This window comes from Lineus longissimus, chromosome 17 (assembly GCF_910592395.1).
Source record: "Lineus longissimus chromosome 17, tnLinLong1.2, whole genome shotgun sequence".
NCBI lineage: Eukaryota > Metazoa > Nemertea > Pilidiophora > Heteronemertea > Lineidae > Lineus > Lineus longissimus.
The window spans coordinates 11952577-11970603 of NC_088324.1; the positions used below are offsets into that span (position 1 = coordinate 11952577).

Consider the following 18027-nt stretch of genomic DNA (forward strand, 5'->3'; position numbering starts at 1 on the left):
GTCAATGTATGTTTGTTAAAGGTTCTGCTACATGCTCAAAACAGTCAAATATGCTATTCCTTGATTAGATCAGTAGGTAAAACTCAAGTTAGAGTTTAGCAAACACTTCATGTGGTGACCATAGGCATATCCTTATTTGAATTAATTTGATTTTGAAAACAATCATTCAATCATGTCACGATAGCAATGTCAATACATCAGTAACCACCAAACTATTCTAGGTGTATTTAATTTTTATGAAATATGTGGCGTAAGTTTAAGTTACATGATCATCTTAAGGTGAATGGAAGCATGTATACTCATACTAACGGCTCCGATCCTACACTCTTCCTTCTCATCTTCTAGACATGTGACCATTGCTCATTCAAACATGCAAAGGAATACCATTGGTCGAACCGAACGATCATCGTAGCTGCTGATTATGCAAGCAACGGCTTGTATAACTTTATTGTGCCATTGAGATCTCATGCTCGACCAAAAAATACTATGAATCCGATTGTGCTACTCTTAGAAAGAAGGTAAGAGGAAAATTTATTTTTCTTAAGTTTATTCAAATCATACTTGAGAAATTTCATCTTTAGTGAGTCTTCTTTCTCTTCTTCTGCATGTACCTTGTGATGTTTCGTAATTGCGTGCCACCATGGTTAAATATCATTGGGATGATATGCTTGGTGTTTCTCTCTTGGCCAGGCAGGGGTCCATCACTACAGCTGCGTCAAGTAAAATATCAACCTTGGCTATGGGCATGCATTTGTTTTTATCAAGTATACCATTTATCATTTTCAGACCAGACCAGAGCTTCTTAGAGACAATTTGTTACTTTCCTCTTGTCTACTGGATGATAGGATCTATAGAATGGTAAGTATATAATAGTGGTTGAGAACTTGAACAAGATGCTTCATTTTCCAATTTCAAGCTCAAAACTCTGATTTTTCGACTGGTACATACATTTTTATGCATGGTTCTGGCACCTTCTCTATTCAAAGTAGCTAATAACATACACTATACTTCTAACCTGGTCCTGTAGAAAAACTTTTACCCTCTTTTAATCTAGTTTCCTTTAAACATTTTTTGGCCAAACTGGCACAGCCCATATATATCATCTGTAGGTCATGTTACTTTACATCCTCCCTCTCTTTCAGCCTTGATGACCTGTTACGGGCTGGTATCACTCTGGCAGACAATGTGGTTATTGTCAACAAGGAGAGCTCAAACTCTCAAGAGGAAGACTACTTAGCTGACTGCAACACCATTGTGGCAGTACAGACGATATTCCGGTAATTATAGCTCCGAAAGGCAATTTCAGGGATTTATTTGAATCAGTCAAACATGATTACATGATTCTCTTGTATAATTCCATGGATGTCAAGTTCTTGCTGAAAGCTCTCCCTCTTCACTATCCATTTGTTAGACTGCCTCACTTCTGGTACCAGGAAAAGACCATGCCAGGTGTGAACCTCCATCATCACAGAGTTCTCCCAGTCCTCCGACATCAAGTTCATGCAATTCAGAGACAAAGATCACTATACCTTATCTCGCCTTACCTCGCCTTACCTCGCCTTACCTCTCCTCTCAAATTATGGTATTCTATGTAACAATCCACATCTTACTCAAATTCCTTTGCATATTTCAGACTATTTCCAAGTGCTAACATCATAACGGAGTTGTCCCAGTCCTCCAATATGAGGTTCATGCAGTTCAGAGCCAAAGATCACTATGCTTTAAACCTCTCCAAGGTGGAAAAGGTAAGTCCCCATGTACGTGCGCACCAATCACTTCCTCACTCTTTTACATGTGTTTGTTAGACCAGATTGTACATAGTGTTCACATTGTCACTTGTAACGTGTCACTCTGAGAACGAAAAAGTCATACGCAAAGACCTTAAGGCTATTTAGTATTCATGGTGTCACTTTCAACCTCACCTCTATGTCATTTCATATCATATTTTCTAGCCAAAGTCAGTTCTTGAACAAGCATGTGACAATACATTTCACACGTGAACAAGTGACCCTGTAAATCCTATCAAAGCCTCTGGTCTCATAAACAAATGTTGTTGCACATTTGTCTTTTTCTGTCATGTTTCTTGTCACAAATTTGACACTATATATTGACGGATTACTTTGCATCTTCATTTCAGAAAGAAAAAGAAAGAGGAAGCCACATCTCTTACATGTTCAGGTTACCATTCGCAGCAGGAAATGTATTCAGTGCTAGTATGTTGGACACGCTTCTATATCAAGCATTTGTCAAGGACTATCTCATCACATTCGTTCGACTGTTATTAGGCATTGACCAGGCTGTGGGGTCTGGACATTTGTCTTGTGTGAGTATAATACTTTAGCGATATTTTATCACTTGCTGGCTTTGAAAATTACGAACCTGGAGAGCAATTTGTGAACTGATATTATTTTATTGAACAAGTCGGGGACAATTCTTCTTGTGGCCATTTGTTGTTTGCCAGCCTTGTACTAGCTATTATTTCATTACATGCTGACTGCCCTACTTGTTTCAGATGAAAATTTCCAAAGATGACCTGTGGATACGGACCTACGGCCGACTCTATCAAAAACTCTGCTCAACCACCTGTGAGATTCCTATTGGTATTTACCGGACAATGATCCAACACACAGAAAACACATCTGCTGTAAGTTAAAACCAGAAACTCATAAAGTTATCATTCTGAAAATTTTATTCTTTATTGATCCTTTAAAATACTTTAATCCAACATGTAGACTAAGTACATGTAATATAGTCCAGAATATATCACCATTCAAACACTTTGTAACAGTCATTAGACTACTTAATGTTGAGGCAGAAATTGGCATAATAGTAGTAACGTTCCAAACAGATTATTTTTGAGTGGTATATTGTTGTACAGTCTTCACCAGCATCACCCAGTGATCACTAAGCACTGCTACGGTAACAGTCCATGCTGTCCATCACAATTAGACACGCCACCACCCAATGTCTTCTGTAACATGTTGCACATACATATGGATACCATGTCCATGTTATTTTGCTGCAAAACAAGAATCCGAAATTGAGACATTGCACAATTTTTTCTTAGTAACAGCATACTTAAAGCGTTCAGAGTGAATTAGCAAATGATTCAATGTTGGCATTGGCAGTAACATGGATGATCCACCAGCCCCGGACATAACGAAAATGTGTCGGGGAAACCTGTGTGGCAAAATGGCAGTGTATTTGGAGTGACCTTGGTGTCTCCCTCCCCTAACATTCTGGTATTATCATATCAGGATGGTGTCCCTGGGTCAGGTCATTCATCACAGGTGAGTTTGTATATCATGTCAGATGTAAATGTCAAACTTTTTCCAACTTCTCAAATTTGTGCAAAATTTCAAAATTGGGACTCTCAGATTATCGCGAGACCAAAGCTTACGAGTTGAATTTCGTAAGTAACACATCTTGTTTTTTGCAGTTCTACATTCTGCATACTTACGAGGCAAATTTCGACCTAAGAAAGCTGTACCCTTGAGTCAAGATGTAGTGTTAATTTTACTTTAAAGAAGTTGGAAAAATTTGTAGTTGGAATGCCATATCTGATAGTATCCTGTTAGGATGTTCAGTGTATGAATGTTTTCATCGTAGTTTGGTTAACTGTCCAGGCTTGCTAACACGAATAACAGTGTAGTACAAAAGAACTTCAGAACTCAACTGAAATTCAATGAGAAAAACAAAAAGTAAAGTTAAATTAGAATTAGTTGGAGGAGAAACCAAAGACCATACTGAAGATTATAGATGTTATCTAAGTAGCCTGATTCACCCAAGATCTTAGCACATCTTGCTGCTTTTGACACACACAGAAAGCGTCTCTATATGTACGTCATGACGTAATTTCGTAATGTCACATCATCGAACTACATATGTTCGAAGTTGTAGCACAGTTGGATATCGAAGTCGGGGCTTGGGTTTTGTCAATATTCCGTTTGTAAAGTTGTCGTCACCCTGGACAGTTTGCCACTTTCACGGTGTCATAATATTCGTAATATCAAATGTGTTTTACTTTTGATCTTGGTTTCAGGGTTTGTGTGTTATAATTTCCATCAGTGTTAGAAAATGCCTGTTGCAAAATACTGCTCTGGAAGTCATGCAGTGACGTGTATTTTGATTTCGTTTTCACATCCTGGCTTATATCTTTGCTGTCTTTAGACTGAAACTATAGCAATATAAAACAATTTATGGAGTGTATTTTGGAATAGGCAATAGTTTTCCTGTGGGTGGTGGTATTTTGAAGAAAACAAATTGAATCATTGAATCTGTGACATTCCTCATTGTATGTGTGATAAGTATCTATCTTCAGGATGATCTTCTTCTTCTCAGTCTTGTTTTGACGGTATTCTGAAGATATCTTCTAAATTGATCACAAACATTGCTGTGTAGTATGGGACTTCCCCATTTATTTCAACCCTGTACCCTGTGTAAATATCTGTGAAAATGAATAATCATAGGCTAGTGCTAGTTGACAATAACTGTGAATGTCTCATTGACGGAGTCCGCTAACTTGTAGTGTACAGAGCCCTTGATTTTCAGCAATTTGTCGTTAAAGTCTTTATTTCAGCTTGCTAATTAGTCTATGGTTGGAAATATGAATGTTTTTCATGAGAAACTTTTATCACAATCGCACTTAGCTGTCCATATCTAAAGAGCAATATTAGATAGATACGTACATGTTATTTCTATGCTTTACACATAAACATGAATTTTCGCCATTTTTTCAAACTGATTTACTGTGGTTGTTAGCTTTGAACTGGCGCACAACGACACTAAATCTGCATACCATTTTACATTTACTTTTGCTATCTTTTTTTCCTCAAACATGTTGTCGTGGAAGAGGAATTTGGGGAGGAGTGGTTGGCCATAAATAGTAGTATCTTCATACACAAACCAGGGCCCAGTTGTTCCTGAAGGCACAATATTCACATCATCTCGAAGGTTTATGTTATATATCCTATGAGATTATGTCTTATATCACTAAAGATTCTCTTTTGACACAGGCATCTCAGGCAATGGTTTTATCCTAAACAGATTGAGGGGTGACAAAATCTAAATTTGGATCATTAATGGTGGGTTAAAAGTCTGGGAAACATATCAATATTTCACGACTACTGACCCATTCTGCTTATTATGTGAGATTGAATTCAGTCAAATATTATGTATTAATTATGTAACTTCTTGTGATTCTTAGTCTGAATGTTGCATTCGTTTTCTTAAAGCAAACACCTCACTTTGATTTCAAACGGCGCCTTTCGACTCGTATCCATCAAAAACTTGCTCAACGATGTTCAGGTGTAAGTAGTTGTGATTATTGGGTGTGCATGGCTCTTGGAACTGCTTTGGCTGTGCATGATTGCTGAAGCAGATGGTTCTGTGCTTCTTTAAGAGCAGATATAGATGTTGCATGAAAAAAATAGTTTTAAATATTGATTTGTCATAAATTTTGATAGTAAAAATCCTTTAACTCTCTTAACAAACGTTTAAATACTTTCTCGAAATTTATCTACAGGGAGATAACAAATCTTTATTATTGGTTTGAATGTCGGTACAAAGTTTCTACTCCTTTATTCTCAAGCAAAATTGGTGTCAGCAACAAATGGACAGAGCATGCTAATCCTGATTGTCAGCAAAATGAAGACTGTACAAAAATATTTGCCTCGGACATGCAAAGAAGGAACACTTTGGCATCTCAAATAATGTCAAAATCTGTAGATACAAAACTCTGATGAAAATTGCTTGGTTCAGTGTGATTTTGCCTTCATGCATCTATATCTGCAGCTGTCAGTGTTTCTATAAACAAACTAAGGACTAAAGCCTATGGAAAAGATGTTACCCGCATGTAGTTTAGGCAGAATTCCGACAAAGGTCTGTTTTTGCTGCCAAAATTTAACAGTTTGATGTGATCTTCATCCAATAACTCTTTTGAGCATTAGAATATTTCAAAAATCTAGTCAGGCTATAATTTGTAGCAATTCTTAGTCCTTAATTTGGTTCCTGCTTATAACTTTCTTTTTCATGCACACTTTTTTTTCCTTGTCATTTTGTAAAACATATGCACCATGCTCTTCTCATGCATGCAAAAAGCCAAGAAAACCACAGCAATTTCTGACGTATGTTTATAGTATAGTCATGTATAGTTTGCCATTTTTGACTTCTCTAGAAATTTACCCGCCAACCAGTGATTCAAAACCAAGCTGTAAAGTAATCACATGGCCCATGGTCATCACATTACCCTCCCCCACCAGAACTACCCCATCCTTCTTCTCACCTCCAAGCTTGTCATTGCACTTTTTCCTCAAATGTAAATTGTACCTTTTTCTCTGTACCTGCCAGCACACAAATACTTGTTTCAACTGTTGTGGATACAGACCTGGCTATGAGTAAATTGGTGTATTGCCTGCAAAACTTTTGCATTACTATAGTCTGTAGCCATATCCAGGGGGCTATCATGCAATCCTCTTGAAGAATGTTTGGATAACAAGAAAATCCTCTAAGCTGACATACGTACACACATAATGTCCTCTTAAAAATTGGCAGATTATCTGTTGTATTTTTGAAAAATGATCAGCACCCCCGTTGGAAATCCTTCCAATCTACTAGTCTTGGCTACAGCTATGGAAATATGCCAAATGTTGCATGTGCAAGGATATTTACTCATGGACAGAACAGTATTTTCTTTCAGGTTATATGTTTCAACCTCTTTGATCCTTCGCACAGGTTCCAAATGTTTGATTGTGGGGCTCGCTTCCACCATGTTTCAGTCTCCTGGTGTGTCCTTGGACATGTCACTTAACCTTTATGTCTACTTTGACTTTGGAACTTGATCAGTATAATGTTACATTATAATGACACTGGTATCATTGACACGAAGGAGAAGTCATCTGTTCACTTTACTGAAATTTTATGTTTGTCCTTTTCCACTCACAGAGAAATCGAAATAACCTGGGCGCAAAAAATAAAACTGCTGAACCTAAAGAAAAGGAGGTAACACTTGTGAATTAACTCCGGTTTTAGATTTCTATCCTAAATCGTATTTGCATGTTACATTATTCCTTTTGAAACTTTTCAAATTCAGGAGGAAAAGACTGCTAATGAAAAAGCCATTGATGGCTAGATACACTGTGTCAAATATGGGAATCACTGTGTAAGGGCGTTTGCATGAACTAATTTGTGCAGTGCATTATTTCAAGGGTTGCATGTTGCTTTAAGCTGGTTGAATAAGGTCGCTTTTCACTGATAGGCCACAAAACACAAAACTTGCAGCAGTAACTGGCTTTTGCCAGAGAGAGAGAGCAGGCCAAAGAGGCAAGAATGCTTGCTCAGTGGTCAAACAAAACTTTCCTTGCATTTTGGAGTCCTTTTTCCATAATACCTTTGATATTTTGAGTGTGCCATAGCCACCCAGCCAGTGTAACCATGGGATCGAATTGGCATTCTCCATATTCCTTAATCAGCAATTTGGGACTTCCGATTTGGTATTGACGAATCAGATGACCCCTATAATGCCTGTTCATCCCATACAGCATGAGCCATTGAGCTTACAGGGCATCTGCTTGGCCAATACCTGAGCAGAGTCCCACATTCTAGCTTGAGGAAAGTGGCAAATGGTGTTTTCCTAATGCGGTTATCAATGATTTGAAATTTCAAGTTTACTTCTATTCTGTAAACAGGGTAGTGTTCGAGAAGCCAAAGTTTGCGAGTTTGCTCATTTGTCATCTCGCAATAAACAAAATGACAGATTTGCCACAAAATTAAAGAGTTGATGAGTTAGAGTTGACATTTTAGCAGTTTAGTGTTCGTACTTGCCTACCAAATTGTAAAAATCATGAAAATATAACAGTCTCGAACGATACCCAGTTTATGGTATATGTTATTCAGATACATGTTAGAATGCGTTGGAGTGACTAATATCCTCAATCTACTCCCTGTCAGTATTTAGTACACCATCTCTCAGATATCTTTCCTTGCCAAACAAATGTAAATCCCAAAATTTTAAAAATCAATTTGCAGCAATTTAAAACACTGTCCCTTATCATAAGGATTGGTTGCTTTTCCAATGTTGCCAAAAACTAAACCTGAGACTAAAAGGTCTGTAAACATTTGGGGGCCTACAGTATATATGTTTCTATCTTCCTACTACGATTTGATAAATTCTAAATTTTCTCTGTTTTCTCTTTAAAATTGTTGTCTAAGTTCTCTCAAGTTTCTTTCTTCTTTCTTTTTTCTTCTTTCTTCTTCTAGCCCTGATATTTCAATCACTGCAAAGGATAGTAGCCCTTTTGTTAGTTGATATAGTTTACCCCTATAGTGATGTAACCACAAGAGTGGATTGTATTATCATCTCAAAGAGGTGTTAGGTGAAAATGTTACTCTTAATGCTGATGTTTCAAAGTCCCCATTATTACATTATTTCTGGGATGGTAAAATAGTTTCTTTTTTCCTGACCAGGTTTCTCTGAATGTGATGCACACCGACGATGAAGGAGGAAGTGACAGCCTGGGATCGGAACGGCAAGAGATCTGCCAACTAGTCAAGTCGAGGATGCAGAGCCTTGGACTGCCAACAGATGATTACGGTAAGAGAACACCCCAATCCACCCACCCTCAGGAGAAATTGTGATTCTTTCCACATACCATACAGTGGAACCACCATCTACATGAAGTTGCTTTCAAATAAAGGACTATCAATGGCTCTGAGCATCATAATGCTAGTCTCTTTTGTCAGTGTCTTTGCCCATCTCCATAAAATTTGTATATTTTTAGCTCACCTCTTAGCAGAGGTGAGCTTATCCCATACCGTGGCGTCCGTCGTCCGTCGTCGTCGTCGTCGTCGTCGTCGTCGTCGTCCGTCGTCGTCCGTCGTCCGTTAGCAGGGCACGTTTCGTAACTGTTAGAGCTATTGAGTTGAAACTTGGTACACATGTACCCTTATGTAATGACACCTTGGAGACCAAGTTTCGGTCCGATTCGTTTCATGGTTTGGCCACCAGGGGGCCAAACGTTAAAAGTGAAAATATGCAATATCTCCCTTAATAGTAGTCGGGAAATTTTGAAAAAAATATGGTAGGTACTTCTAGCAAAGGTGCATAATATATCATCCGGGTTTTTGATTTGACCTCCTTTTCAAGGTCACAGAGGTCAAATGGTGTAAATTGGCCGTTAGGATGTAACGATGGCACGTTTCTAAACTGCAATGACTATTGATACCAAATTTGGTACACATTTACCCCTTAGTCAGGTGATCTCAGGGACCGAAGTTTGGTCCATTATGATTCACCACTTGACCACCAGGGGGCAAAATCCAAAAACCTTAAAAATGTGATTATTCCTTAACTTCTTGCCCGATTGCCACCAATTTGATATCATGGGTACATCTAACCACCATACAGTATATGTCACACAGGTTTTTAATTTGACCTTCTTGTCAAGGTCACAGAGGTCAAATGGCGTAAATTCGCCGTCAGGCCGTAACTATGGCACGTTTCTTAACTGCAATGATTATTGATCACAAATTAAGTACACATGTACCCCTTGGTCAGGTGATCTCAGGTACCGAAGTTTGGTGCGATCTGATTTGCCGTTCGGCCTCCAGGGAGGGGGCCAAATCCTAAATTCTTCAAAGTGCCATTATTCCTAGTAATGACTTGCCCGATTGGCACCAATTTTATATCATAGGTACATCTAATTCTAGCAACCATTCAATGTGTCACCCGGGTCTTCTTTGATTTGACCTACTTTTCAAGGTCACAGAGGTCGAATGTACTGTAAATTGGCCATTTTGGGGAAATTGTAATTGCTTGGACCTACATCAAACCTAACACTACATGACACAATACCATGCTCTTTATCCATCTTTCCTCCACATGAGGTGAGCACAATGGCCCTGGCCATTTCATTATGAATTAGGATTTCACTTTATTTTTTCAGATGATGTTAGTGATAAGAGAAATACGTTATCATATGTGATCATCAACCCAAGCTATGACTTAAAGCTTGAAGTGGACGATGTTGTGTATGTATCAAGTGTTGAAGTCAAATGTTTGAAGTTTGAGTCAAATGTTTGAAGTAATTTATGCCTCAGAAAATTAGCTAAACTTTCATGAGATAAACGGGTCTTATCTGCCATGCTTGAATGGCACGAAGCAGAACGTACATATTTGTAGTGGAGGGTGAAGATCAAAGGAGGCTTTAATTTTAACCAGCTTTGCAGAGGTAGGACAATAAGGAAGGAAAATGAGGTTGCTAATTTTTGAGCAGTCAACCATTCTTATTTATTTTCAGATACTTAATTCGACCAAGTTCACTGTCAGCCCAGGCATCACCGTTGATTGATGAACGGAAACTGTTGGCCCGGAAACGATTTTTACCACATAAGAGAGAAGAGCCGACTGGTGCTGATGAGGAACCAATCAGTAGAAGTTCTACTCCTGACTGTGATCATGATGCTAAGGTGGGTTACAATGACAATGGATGCCATCTTGTAAATAGTACCAGGAGAAATTCTAAAGATGTTTTTTTTTTTTTTGGAGTATGAGGTTTTTTGTGGAAAGGTCAGTCACTGGATGACATCTTATTGCTGTTCCCTATCTTCGAACGTACATGTAGTACAACTCATTTCTTTTTGTCGTCCGATTCTGTCCTCCTGTACACTTGGATGTGTAAAGATTTCTATCAACATGCAACCAAAAGTTCCAAGAAAAAAATAATTTCCTCCAGTCTTTCTTTAATAATCTGTTCAAGCCCTGTATCTCTGAGTTGTGCAATAATGCCTCGATTGGGAAGAAAAGGTTTCTGACTCAAATTGTTTGTTAATAAGTGGTCTTGGCATGCATTGCTAAACATTCATGAACTTTGAAGAAATTTCAAGGCAATATACTACATCCAAAAGTTGATTGTGACATGTTTTGACTTACTAGAATGAGCCTGCTACATTAGAAATAAGTGAGTAGTTTTCGTCCAGTTGTGGACCCTAAACAATGACAATACCCGCATGCTGCCAGTGTGAAGAACAGTGCACACGAGCAAGTAAATGGAGAGTGGCAAACCTCCTATTTTTCGGTCAAGATCCAACTGTTGTTGCTCACAGCTAGATGCCCGTGTGCCCTGTACTTATAGGATGTCAATGTGACTGTAGCCTATATAGTGACTGTACATTAGCTATGTACTGGTCCGAAGTAATTGCCAAGCATGTTGGCGTGTGGGTTTTACATCTATTGCATGCTTGTCTTGACTTTACTTCTGAGCAGTACTTTGCCAAGATTTTATGATAATACCGGGGGTAATGCAAAATTTGATTGATCAGTGATCTGTGAGATCAGATGGCTTCTAATTGCTAGCTCAAACTAAAACATGTTGAAAATTTTTGTAGTCCTTTTGTTGATTTTACTTCATATCATTATCATAAAACCAAGGTATTATCAAACAGCTCATTGATACTCTAAACATTGAGCATGCATCTGCAAAACAATTGGCTGTCTTCTCTTCAAAAAGCATCGCATGCTATATCACTTACATGTCTAATTTCTTGGATTTTCTCAATATTTCATAATATCTGAACGTCTTCTTCTCAATGTCAATCATTTACAGATAATTGTACATCTGTTGTCAGAATAGGTATGTGGATTGGTTCTTTATGATTTGGGCCAAACTAGGAAGCTTTATTTAGAGCCTTCAGGGAAAGGAGGGAGCAGTAGTTAAGCATGCTTAGCATCAGACTGAGGACTGACGAAAAAAACTTCCCCAATACGTTTTTAATTTTTCATGTTTTTTTATGCTGGTCAAGGGTGCCCTAATCAAACATTGAGAAGCTGTTATTTTTGTTGATTCTTCTCTACCAGGTTTTGAACTGCCAATAGAAATATTATTCATATCATAACACAGCTTTATCCTGCCATCTTTTCCTGTCGCTGTTTATGTATGTAACCTTGAATTTGTATATCATTTGATCTTTGATCTGAAATCTTTCTGTCTTCTCCAAATTCAGACATTCTCGGCTGATGCACCACTGCTATCTGTTGACTGTGGTGTATGAAAGGGTAAAAACCATTAGGATCAGCAGAAATAGAATTATAAAAATACAGTAAAGATTTTTTACTTGTATTTCTGTAAATACAGAAAAGGCTTGTTGCGATTCGTATTTCGGTAAATATTGATATTTTGGTATCTCTGTATAACAGAAAAATGTATTTCTGTCAATACAGAAACATCTTGGTACCATTCATCAGTAGATATAGAAAGGCGTGGCATTTCTGGAAATACAGAGAAATAGTATTTCTGTATTTCTGTATTTCTATAATTCTTATTTTTTGTTTCATAGGCACGACACTGTTGTTTGTATGGTTATCATCAGTGCTAACCATTTTTTGTACACATATTTGAATTTGAATAAATTTGTTAGTTCAATTTTTCAATTTTCTTTATTTGACACTTAACTTTCTTCTACTTAATTTCCTTTTATTTGAAATTAAATTATGAGCTTATTTTATCTTTAGTTTTGTCAACATTCTTCCAATTTGCAGAGTTTAGACCTAGAAAACCACCATTTATTGCTGATTCCACCAGATTTCAATTAGACGCAACCACGGTTACCATGCATGAGTGACAGTTTTGGCAGGTTGGTCCCATCAACTGCTCTAATTGGCCCATTTGGGAAGGTAAACTATGTTGTCCTTGCAGCTTGTTGGAACACTACACTTCCAATGCACTGTTCACTCATGCATGGATTGATGACGATGAAATGCAAAGTCAGTTATGATGCTGTTACTTTTATCATTGCATCAGCACAGAACAGATGTTTTCTCGAGGCTAAAAAGGTTGCACACCTTTCTTGGCTCCTGGCAGCATCAGAGTGGGAGTTTTAAAAGATGTGTAGCATTTGTATTACTGGCATACAGCTTCACCTGTATCACAGGCATGCAGCCCACTAAGTATCGAAAAGAAAAGGAACTATTGGTAAATCGGAGTACCTGCAGTTTAGTTTTAGTTAAGTTTAGACCCTTTAATTAGACAAATTTATTGACACTAACTTATATTCATTCTTCATGCATGCTCCAACCAGATTGATTTCCCTTTCCTGGCTGATATCCATGCATAATGGCAACACTTAAGTCATATTCACAACTGACAAAATTTATCAGTTTGGGATTAGACATTCGTCTCCCTCTTACACTGTAGTTTAGATGACCTTCACTTTGACCTACGCAGTGATTTTGACCTGTAATCCTGACCTTCACCTTCCACTCTTATGACTAATCTTCCTGCACTTGACCTCGACCTCAGTACTAATCTTGTTGGTGTCTTTTCTTTCTTTATCTTTGGAAGGGGATTCTCAACTTCCTTTGAATCCATAGTTTCATCTAAAGCACTGTTCTAAAACTCTTCTTCTGCTATCGTTTGGGAATGGTTTCATAGCAATTGTTGCATGGTGTTTATAAAACTAAAATCCATAGACCATATCCAAGTTCTATGTTAACCCTTCATGTATTCTAATTAAAAGTTTCTGTATAATAGTAGTATTTGTTTATACTTACGTGGTGATGATGACGTATTTTAATTTTGCATCCATTTCGGCAGTTGCAGTGCGGCATGATGTACATGTATATTGCATCCAGGTGTATAAATGTGTTTATATTACAGGTTTTTATATAGATATAAACACCACATCCTTATGGGTTTCAGTCATGCAATTTTCAGTCAATCATCTTCAAAATGTGCCTCGGGTCTAATATGCCATCTCAAAATGCTAGGTTGATGTATGTTCCTCTTGGCATTAATTACATAAGTGTACATGCTATTACAGCTGTGACATATCATCACAGTCCAGTACCTACTCATACTGCAGGTCTGTGTTGACCTTAGTGCTCTGCCTCCAAACATCAGCTGCAATTCATAAAAAACATTCTTGGTGTTCCATCTGTTAATAAAAGTTATCACAAAATAGTCCAGAGGAATTCCAATGTTGTTAAAAACGCTAGATAGCTGAACCAACAGCAGAAGATTGTTTATGTTTTTTAAAACCAAAAATAATTCAAAGATATGGGTATCATAATCGCCATCTTCTTACATCTTATTCTCCTCGTTATCCTTTTTGCAGGTTAGTCCCCTCTCGGCAACGAGTATGGCCCCAGGCATGGCCGATGGCATCGCGGGGACATTTGTGTGACAGCGTCCCTTTACCTGATGGAATATTGAACAAGTAATGAAAGACTGCATTCCTCGGATGACAAGATGACAGGGTGTGTAGGCATAAGTCTTGGCCTGTTCAAACAGTTTTGTAAGGAAGTGGTATTACTGACCACAGATCTAGAGATATTCAAGAGACAGCATCAATCAAGTGTTATTGGAAAAGAGTTGCACCATTGAATATGGACTATCTTGCACAATGAGCACTGACCTTTAGGTAGTAATCCCTTTTTCTCTTAATTGCTACCAAGTGGAAAAAGGCGAATTTTTAAATGTAACGTGCAGTACATAATTCCACTCAGATTGTGCAATTACGGTAATAATTTGTTAAGGTTTCCATTAATGTTGACGTTTCCGACACCAAATTTCTTCTGAATTTCATAAAATTATTTGTAAATAATATTTAGGTTTTAGGACTTTGATCTCGTTAAAGAGATGAGGTGCAGGAAAGTTCAAGGAGTTTTGTTCATAAGAAGAAGAATGTTCATCATTTTTTTCATAACTTTTGTATTGCTCATTCCAAAGAGGATAACATTTTAGATGTAATTATTATCATTATGTTATTTTGTCATTGTGAATAAAACAACTCATGTTGGTATAAGTTGTGTTTTTGGGCACAGGGTGACAACCCTTGAGGACCAAGACATTGTAAATATCTTTTATTTGATGCATCCTGCTGGCTCAGCTATTTTATTTGTACATATCTATCCAATAGATAGATATTTGATGACATCGGGACTACTTGTAAACACGTTGCATGTTGTGTTCGTTCAGAAAAGAAACCTGTCTTCTGTTGATAGTTTTCTGTACAACATAATGATTCTTACACATGATGTACAGCTGTCCTTGTACCAAAATCATATTCAGGTTATATTCTAAAATATCCTGCATGTCATGAGGTCAGCGAGTAAAATTCCTAGTACCCAAGTGAATCAGATGTTGAAACTGTTAAGTATTTGAGTACAGCTATATTTAGTGTTATTTAACTTAAAAAGGAGATTAATAGTTTTTGTCAATCACAAGTTATATCTTTAAAATTGGTCTCAAAATGTATTTTAAAAGCACACCCTCCCTGGTTGTTTTGTTCCTTTTCAATGCATTTGTGTACAGTATTTGTATTCTCATTAATGTTTTCATTGCTGTTTCTATATGACACAGAAGCATCTAAAGTTTATCATCACAGATATTTATACAGAAGTTATATTTTTACCCTTAGATATTTGCTATTGGCATGGTGAGCAGAAGTGAGAGAGTGAATGTTGTTGAGCGATGTTAATTTTGGATTGATGTATATACTTCAGCTTGAAGCTTTAATCCACTCATAATTAAGTCATGTTTGTTGATTGTGATTGTTGCCATTTCTATCCATCATACCTCATGTGATCGCCCGATGGCCACTACATTTCTTCACTTTAGCGTCTTGAAGGGGGACTTTAAGCAGGAGCCAACCATCGAATTGGTGGGCTCCAGGATGCTGTTGTTTACCTCCCTCATGTCTGGTCTCCATTTAAAGGGAACATCATCTGAAGAGATCTTTTGTTGGTGATGGCCTTCCCAAATTCATAAAGTTACCGGTACACATTTTCTGCATAAATGGCCCAGTGTGTCCATTTAAGAAGCTTTTAAAACAATTGCTAGAGAAGGTGAAGGTATCAAGGAAGGGTTTCAAGGCTTCCAGATTAAATATAGCATGATAAAAAGACCAGGCGTTTAAGATAGAGTTAGCAATTTGTATGCATTTGCATTTTTGTGTATAATTTTTAGAAATAAAATTGTTCATTTCCCTCCCCCAAATGTGTTTTAAAATATCAGAGGTGCTGTTCTCATATTGTATATGACATAAATATGAAAACTGATTTTTGTATTTTTTCATTAAATCAATTTGAAATGTATGTAAAGTATTTGCCATTGTTTCTGTTTCAAACATCTGGCAAACCACTGTCCCATTGAAAGCATACAAAGCTATACCTGCAGAATGGGACCATTCAGCTGTTGACTTGTTTATCCAATAGTTAAAGTTAAAAGTCTGCTAAACCACAAATGCCTCATCAGGTCAGAGCTTATCCTGGATTCCATACCATTAAGTGACTAAGGTATCACTCCCCGTGGAAAGGATGCTAATCCCTCATAGACTTCTCAGCAAGCCTGGTACTTATTCCTCCTGGGTCAAAGGAAGCAATGAAGGGTTAGGTGTCTTGCTCCAGTATTAAAAAGCGGTGATCCTTGTTTGTCCAACCGGACGCCTAAAAACAAATAGTTGTGACAGATTTCCTTTTGTTGACATAGCAGCCAAAGAACCCCATTTAGCAGGGAGAGGTCCTGTTCCATAATATTGCTTTGTATGCTGTCCACTGTGTTTATTGTAATAGAATACTGAAGTTCCCTTCATAGTCATGAGCCAAACTAACAGCAGAAACAACAGTTTCTTATTTTGCTGTTCATGCCAAAAGCCATCAAAAATGCTAATAACTAGCTGTTTAAACTGGTTCAGTTAACAATTGTATATTATATTGGTAAAAACCGTATATATTCTATTTACAACAATATTTTGAAGTTAATGGTACATTCAGTGTAACCCATAGCTGGTCACTGAAGCTAATGGGATCTACAGTATCTAATGAGCGCTACATTATAATGATGTATCTTTTTAAAGGGAAATTATAGGCAAGTCATGAGGAACGTGCATACTGAAAGCAAGCCTAGGCCTCCAAGGGATCAAAGGAGCTATCAATCTCCTAATGACATGCATTGAAAATAGAGATTCTTGAGGAGACTGATTCATTGGAACCTATCTTAGCAGATGCCTCTCTCCTAAGGACACCCTCTCTATTGAAGGACAATGCATTGATCATTTCTATTGACATTTTTTCTATTGAATTGACCTCCGTAATGAAGACACAGTCTCAATTAAGGAGAGTATTTGTTAGTCCCAAGGATGTCCTTAAGAGAGGTTCTACTGTATATAGACTGTACAATTGGGACCTCCCTTTGAAGGAAGTTCGGTCATCTGCCTGCCCAGGTCAAGCGATAGATTATGTCATGTGACCCTAATCATCAGACTTTTTTCCATGCTCTGTATTTGAATGTTTCATGGCACACCATCCATTTTAACTCTCCTCCATGTACATTTTCTGCACAATAAATTAATGTTTTATTTCTTATAAATCTAAACAAATTGGCTTGTTTTCACTTCTTTAGCATCCTTCTTAAAAAATATATTTGAATTGATAGCAAAGCCTCAAGTTGGACATACAGTGGAATGAAAATCATCTGATGAATCTACCATCAAAGGCAGACTGAGGGTGGCAGCTTGAAAATGAAGATGATGAGATAGTAACCAGGGCAATGGTGTTTTCCAGTTGACCTTCCGATTCTCCATGACCTTTTTTCCACTGATCTCCCTAAATAATTGAATAGGACTATTCAAATTTAGGGACTTCTAGTCAAGTATTTGCCATTGTTTCTGTTTCAAACACCTGGCAGACCACTGTCCCATTGAAAGCATACAAAGCTATGTATACCTGCAGAATGGGACCATTCAGCTGTTGATTTGTTTATCCAATAGTTAAAGTTAAAAGTCTGCTAAACCACAAATGCCTCATCAGGTCAGAGCTTATCCTGGATTCCATACCATTAAGTGACTAAGGTATCACTCCCCGTGGAAAGGATGCTAATCCCTCGCAGACTTCTCAGCAAGCCTGGTACTTATTCCTCCTGGGTCAAAGGAAGCAATGAAGGGTTAGGTGTCTTGCTCAAGGTTTAAAAAGCGGTGATCCTTGTTTGTCCAACCGGACGCCTAAAAACAAATAGTCGTGACAGATTTCCTTTTGTT

At 37.6% G+C, this 18027-nt stretch overlaps 1 protein-coding gene across 36 annotated transcripts in view; it reads left to right on the plus strand.

Annotated features, from left to right (window-relative positions):
- Positions 1–17364, plus strand: part of LOC135501220 (potassium channel subfamily T member 1-like) — a 100763-nt gene extending 83399 nt beyond the window's left edge. For 16 of the 36 annotated variants that reach the window (XM_064793177.1, XM_064793197.1, XM_064793204.1 and 13 more), the window contains 15 exons: positions 346–518; positions 787–858; positions 1143–1277; positions 1634–1757; positions 2138–2323; positions 2513–2644; positions 3258–3290; positions 5235–5309; positions 6943–6999; positions 8464–8590; positions 9942–10026; positions 10296–10464; positions 10931–10955; positions 11601–11627; positions 12533–17364. In XM_064793177.1, the coding sequence (XP_064649247.1) occupies positions 346–518; positions 787–858; positions 1143–1277; positions 1634–1757; positions 2138–2323; positions 2513–2644; positions 3258–3290; positions 5235–5309; positions 6943–6999; positions 8464–8590; positions 9942–10026; positions 10296–10464; positions 10931–10955; positions 11601–11627; positions 12533–12615 (1503 nt within the window). In that variant the 3' untranslated portion in view covers positions 12616–17364. Of the gene's footprint in view, positions 1–345; positions 519–786; positions 859–1142; positions 1278–1633; positions 1758–2137; positions 2324–2512; positions 2645–3257; positions 3291–5234; positions 5310–6942; positions 7000–8463; positions 8591–9941; positions 10027–10295; positions 10465–10930; positions 10956–11600; positions 11628–11997; positions 12050–12532 lie in introns of all 36 variants that reach the window. The other 20 variants (XM_064793173.1, XM_064793172.1, XM_064793205.1 and 17 more) reach the window with 17 other exon arrangements.
- Positions 17365–18027: the final 663 nt, after the last annotated feature.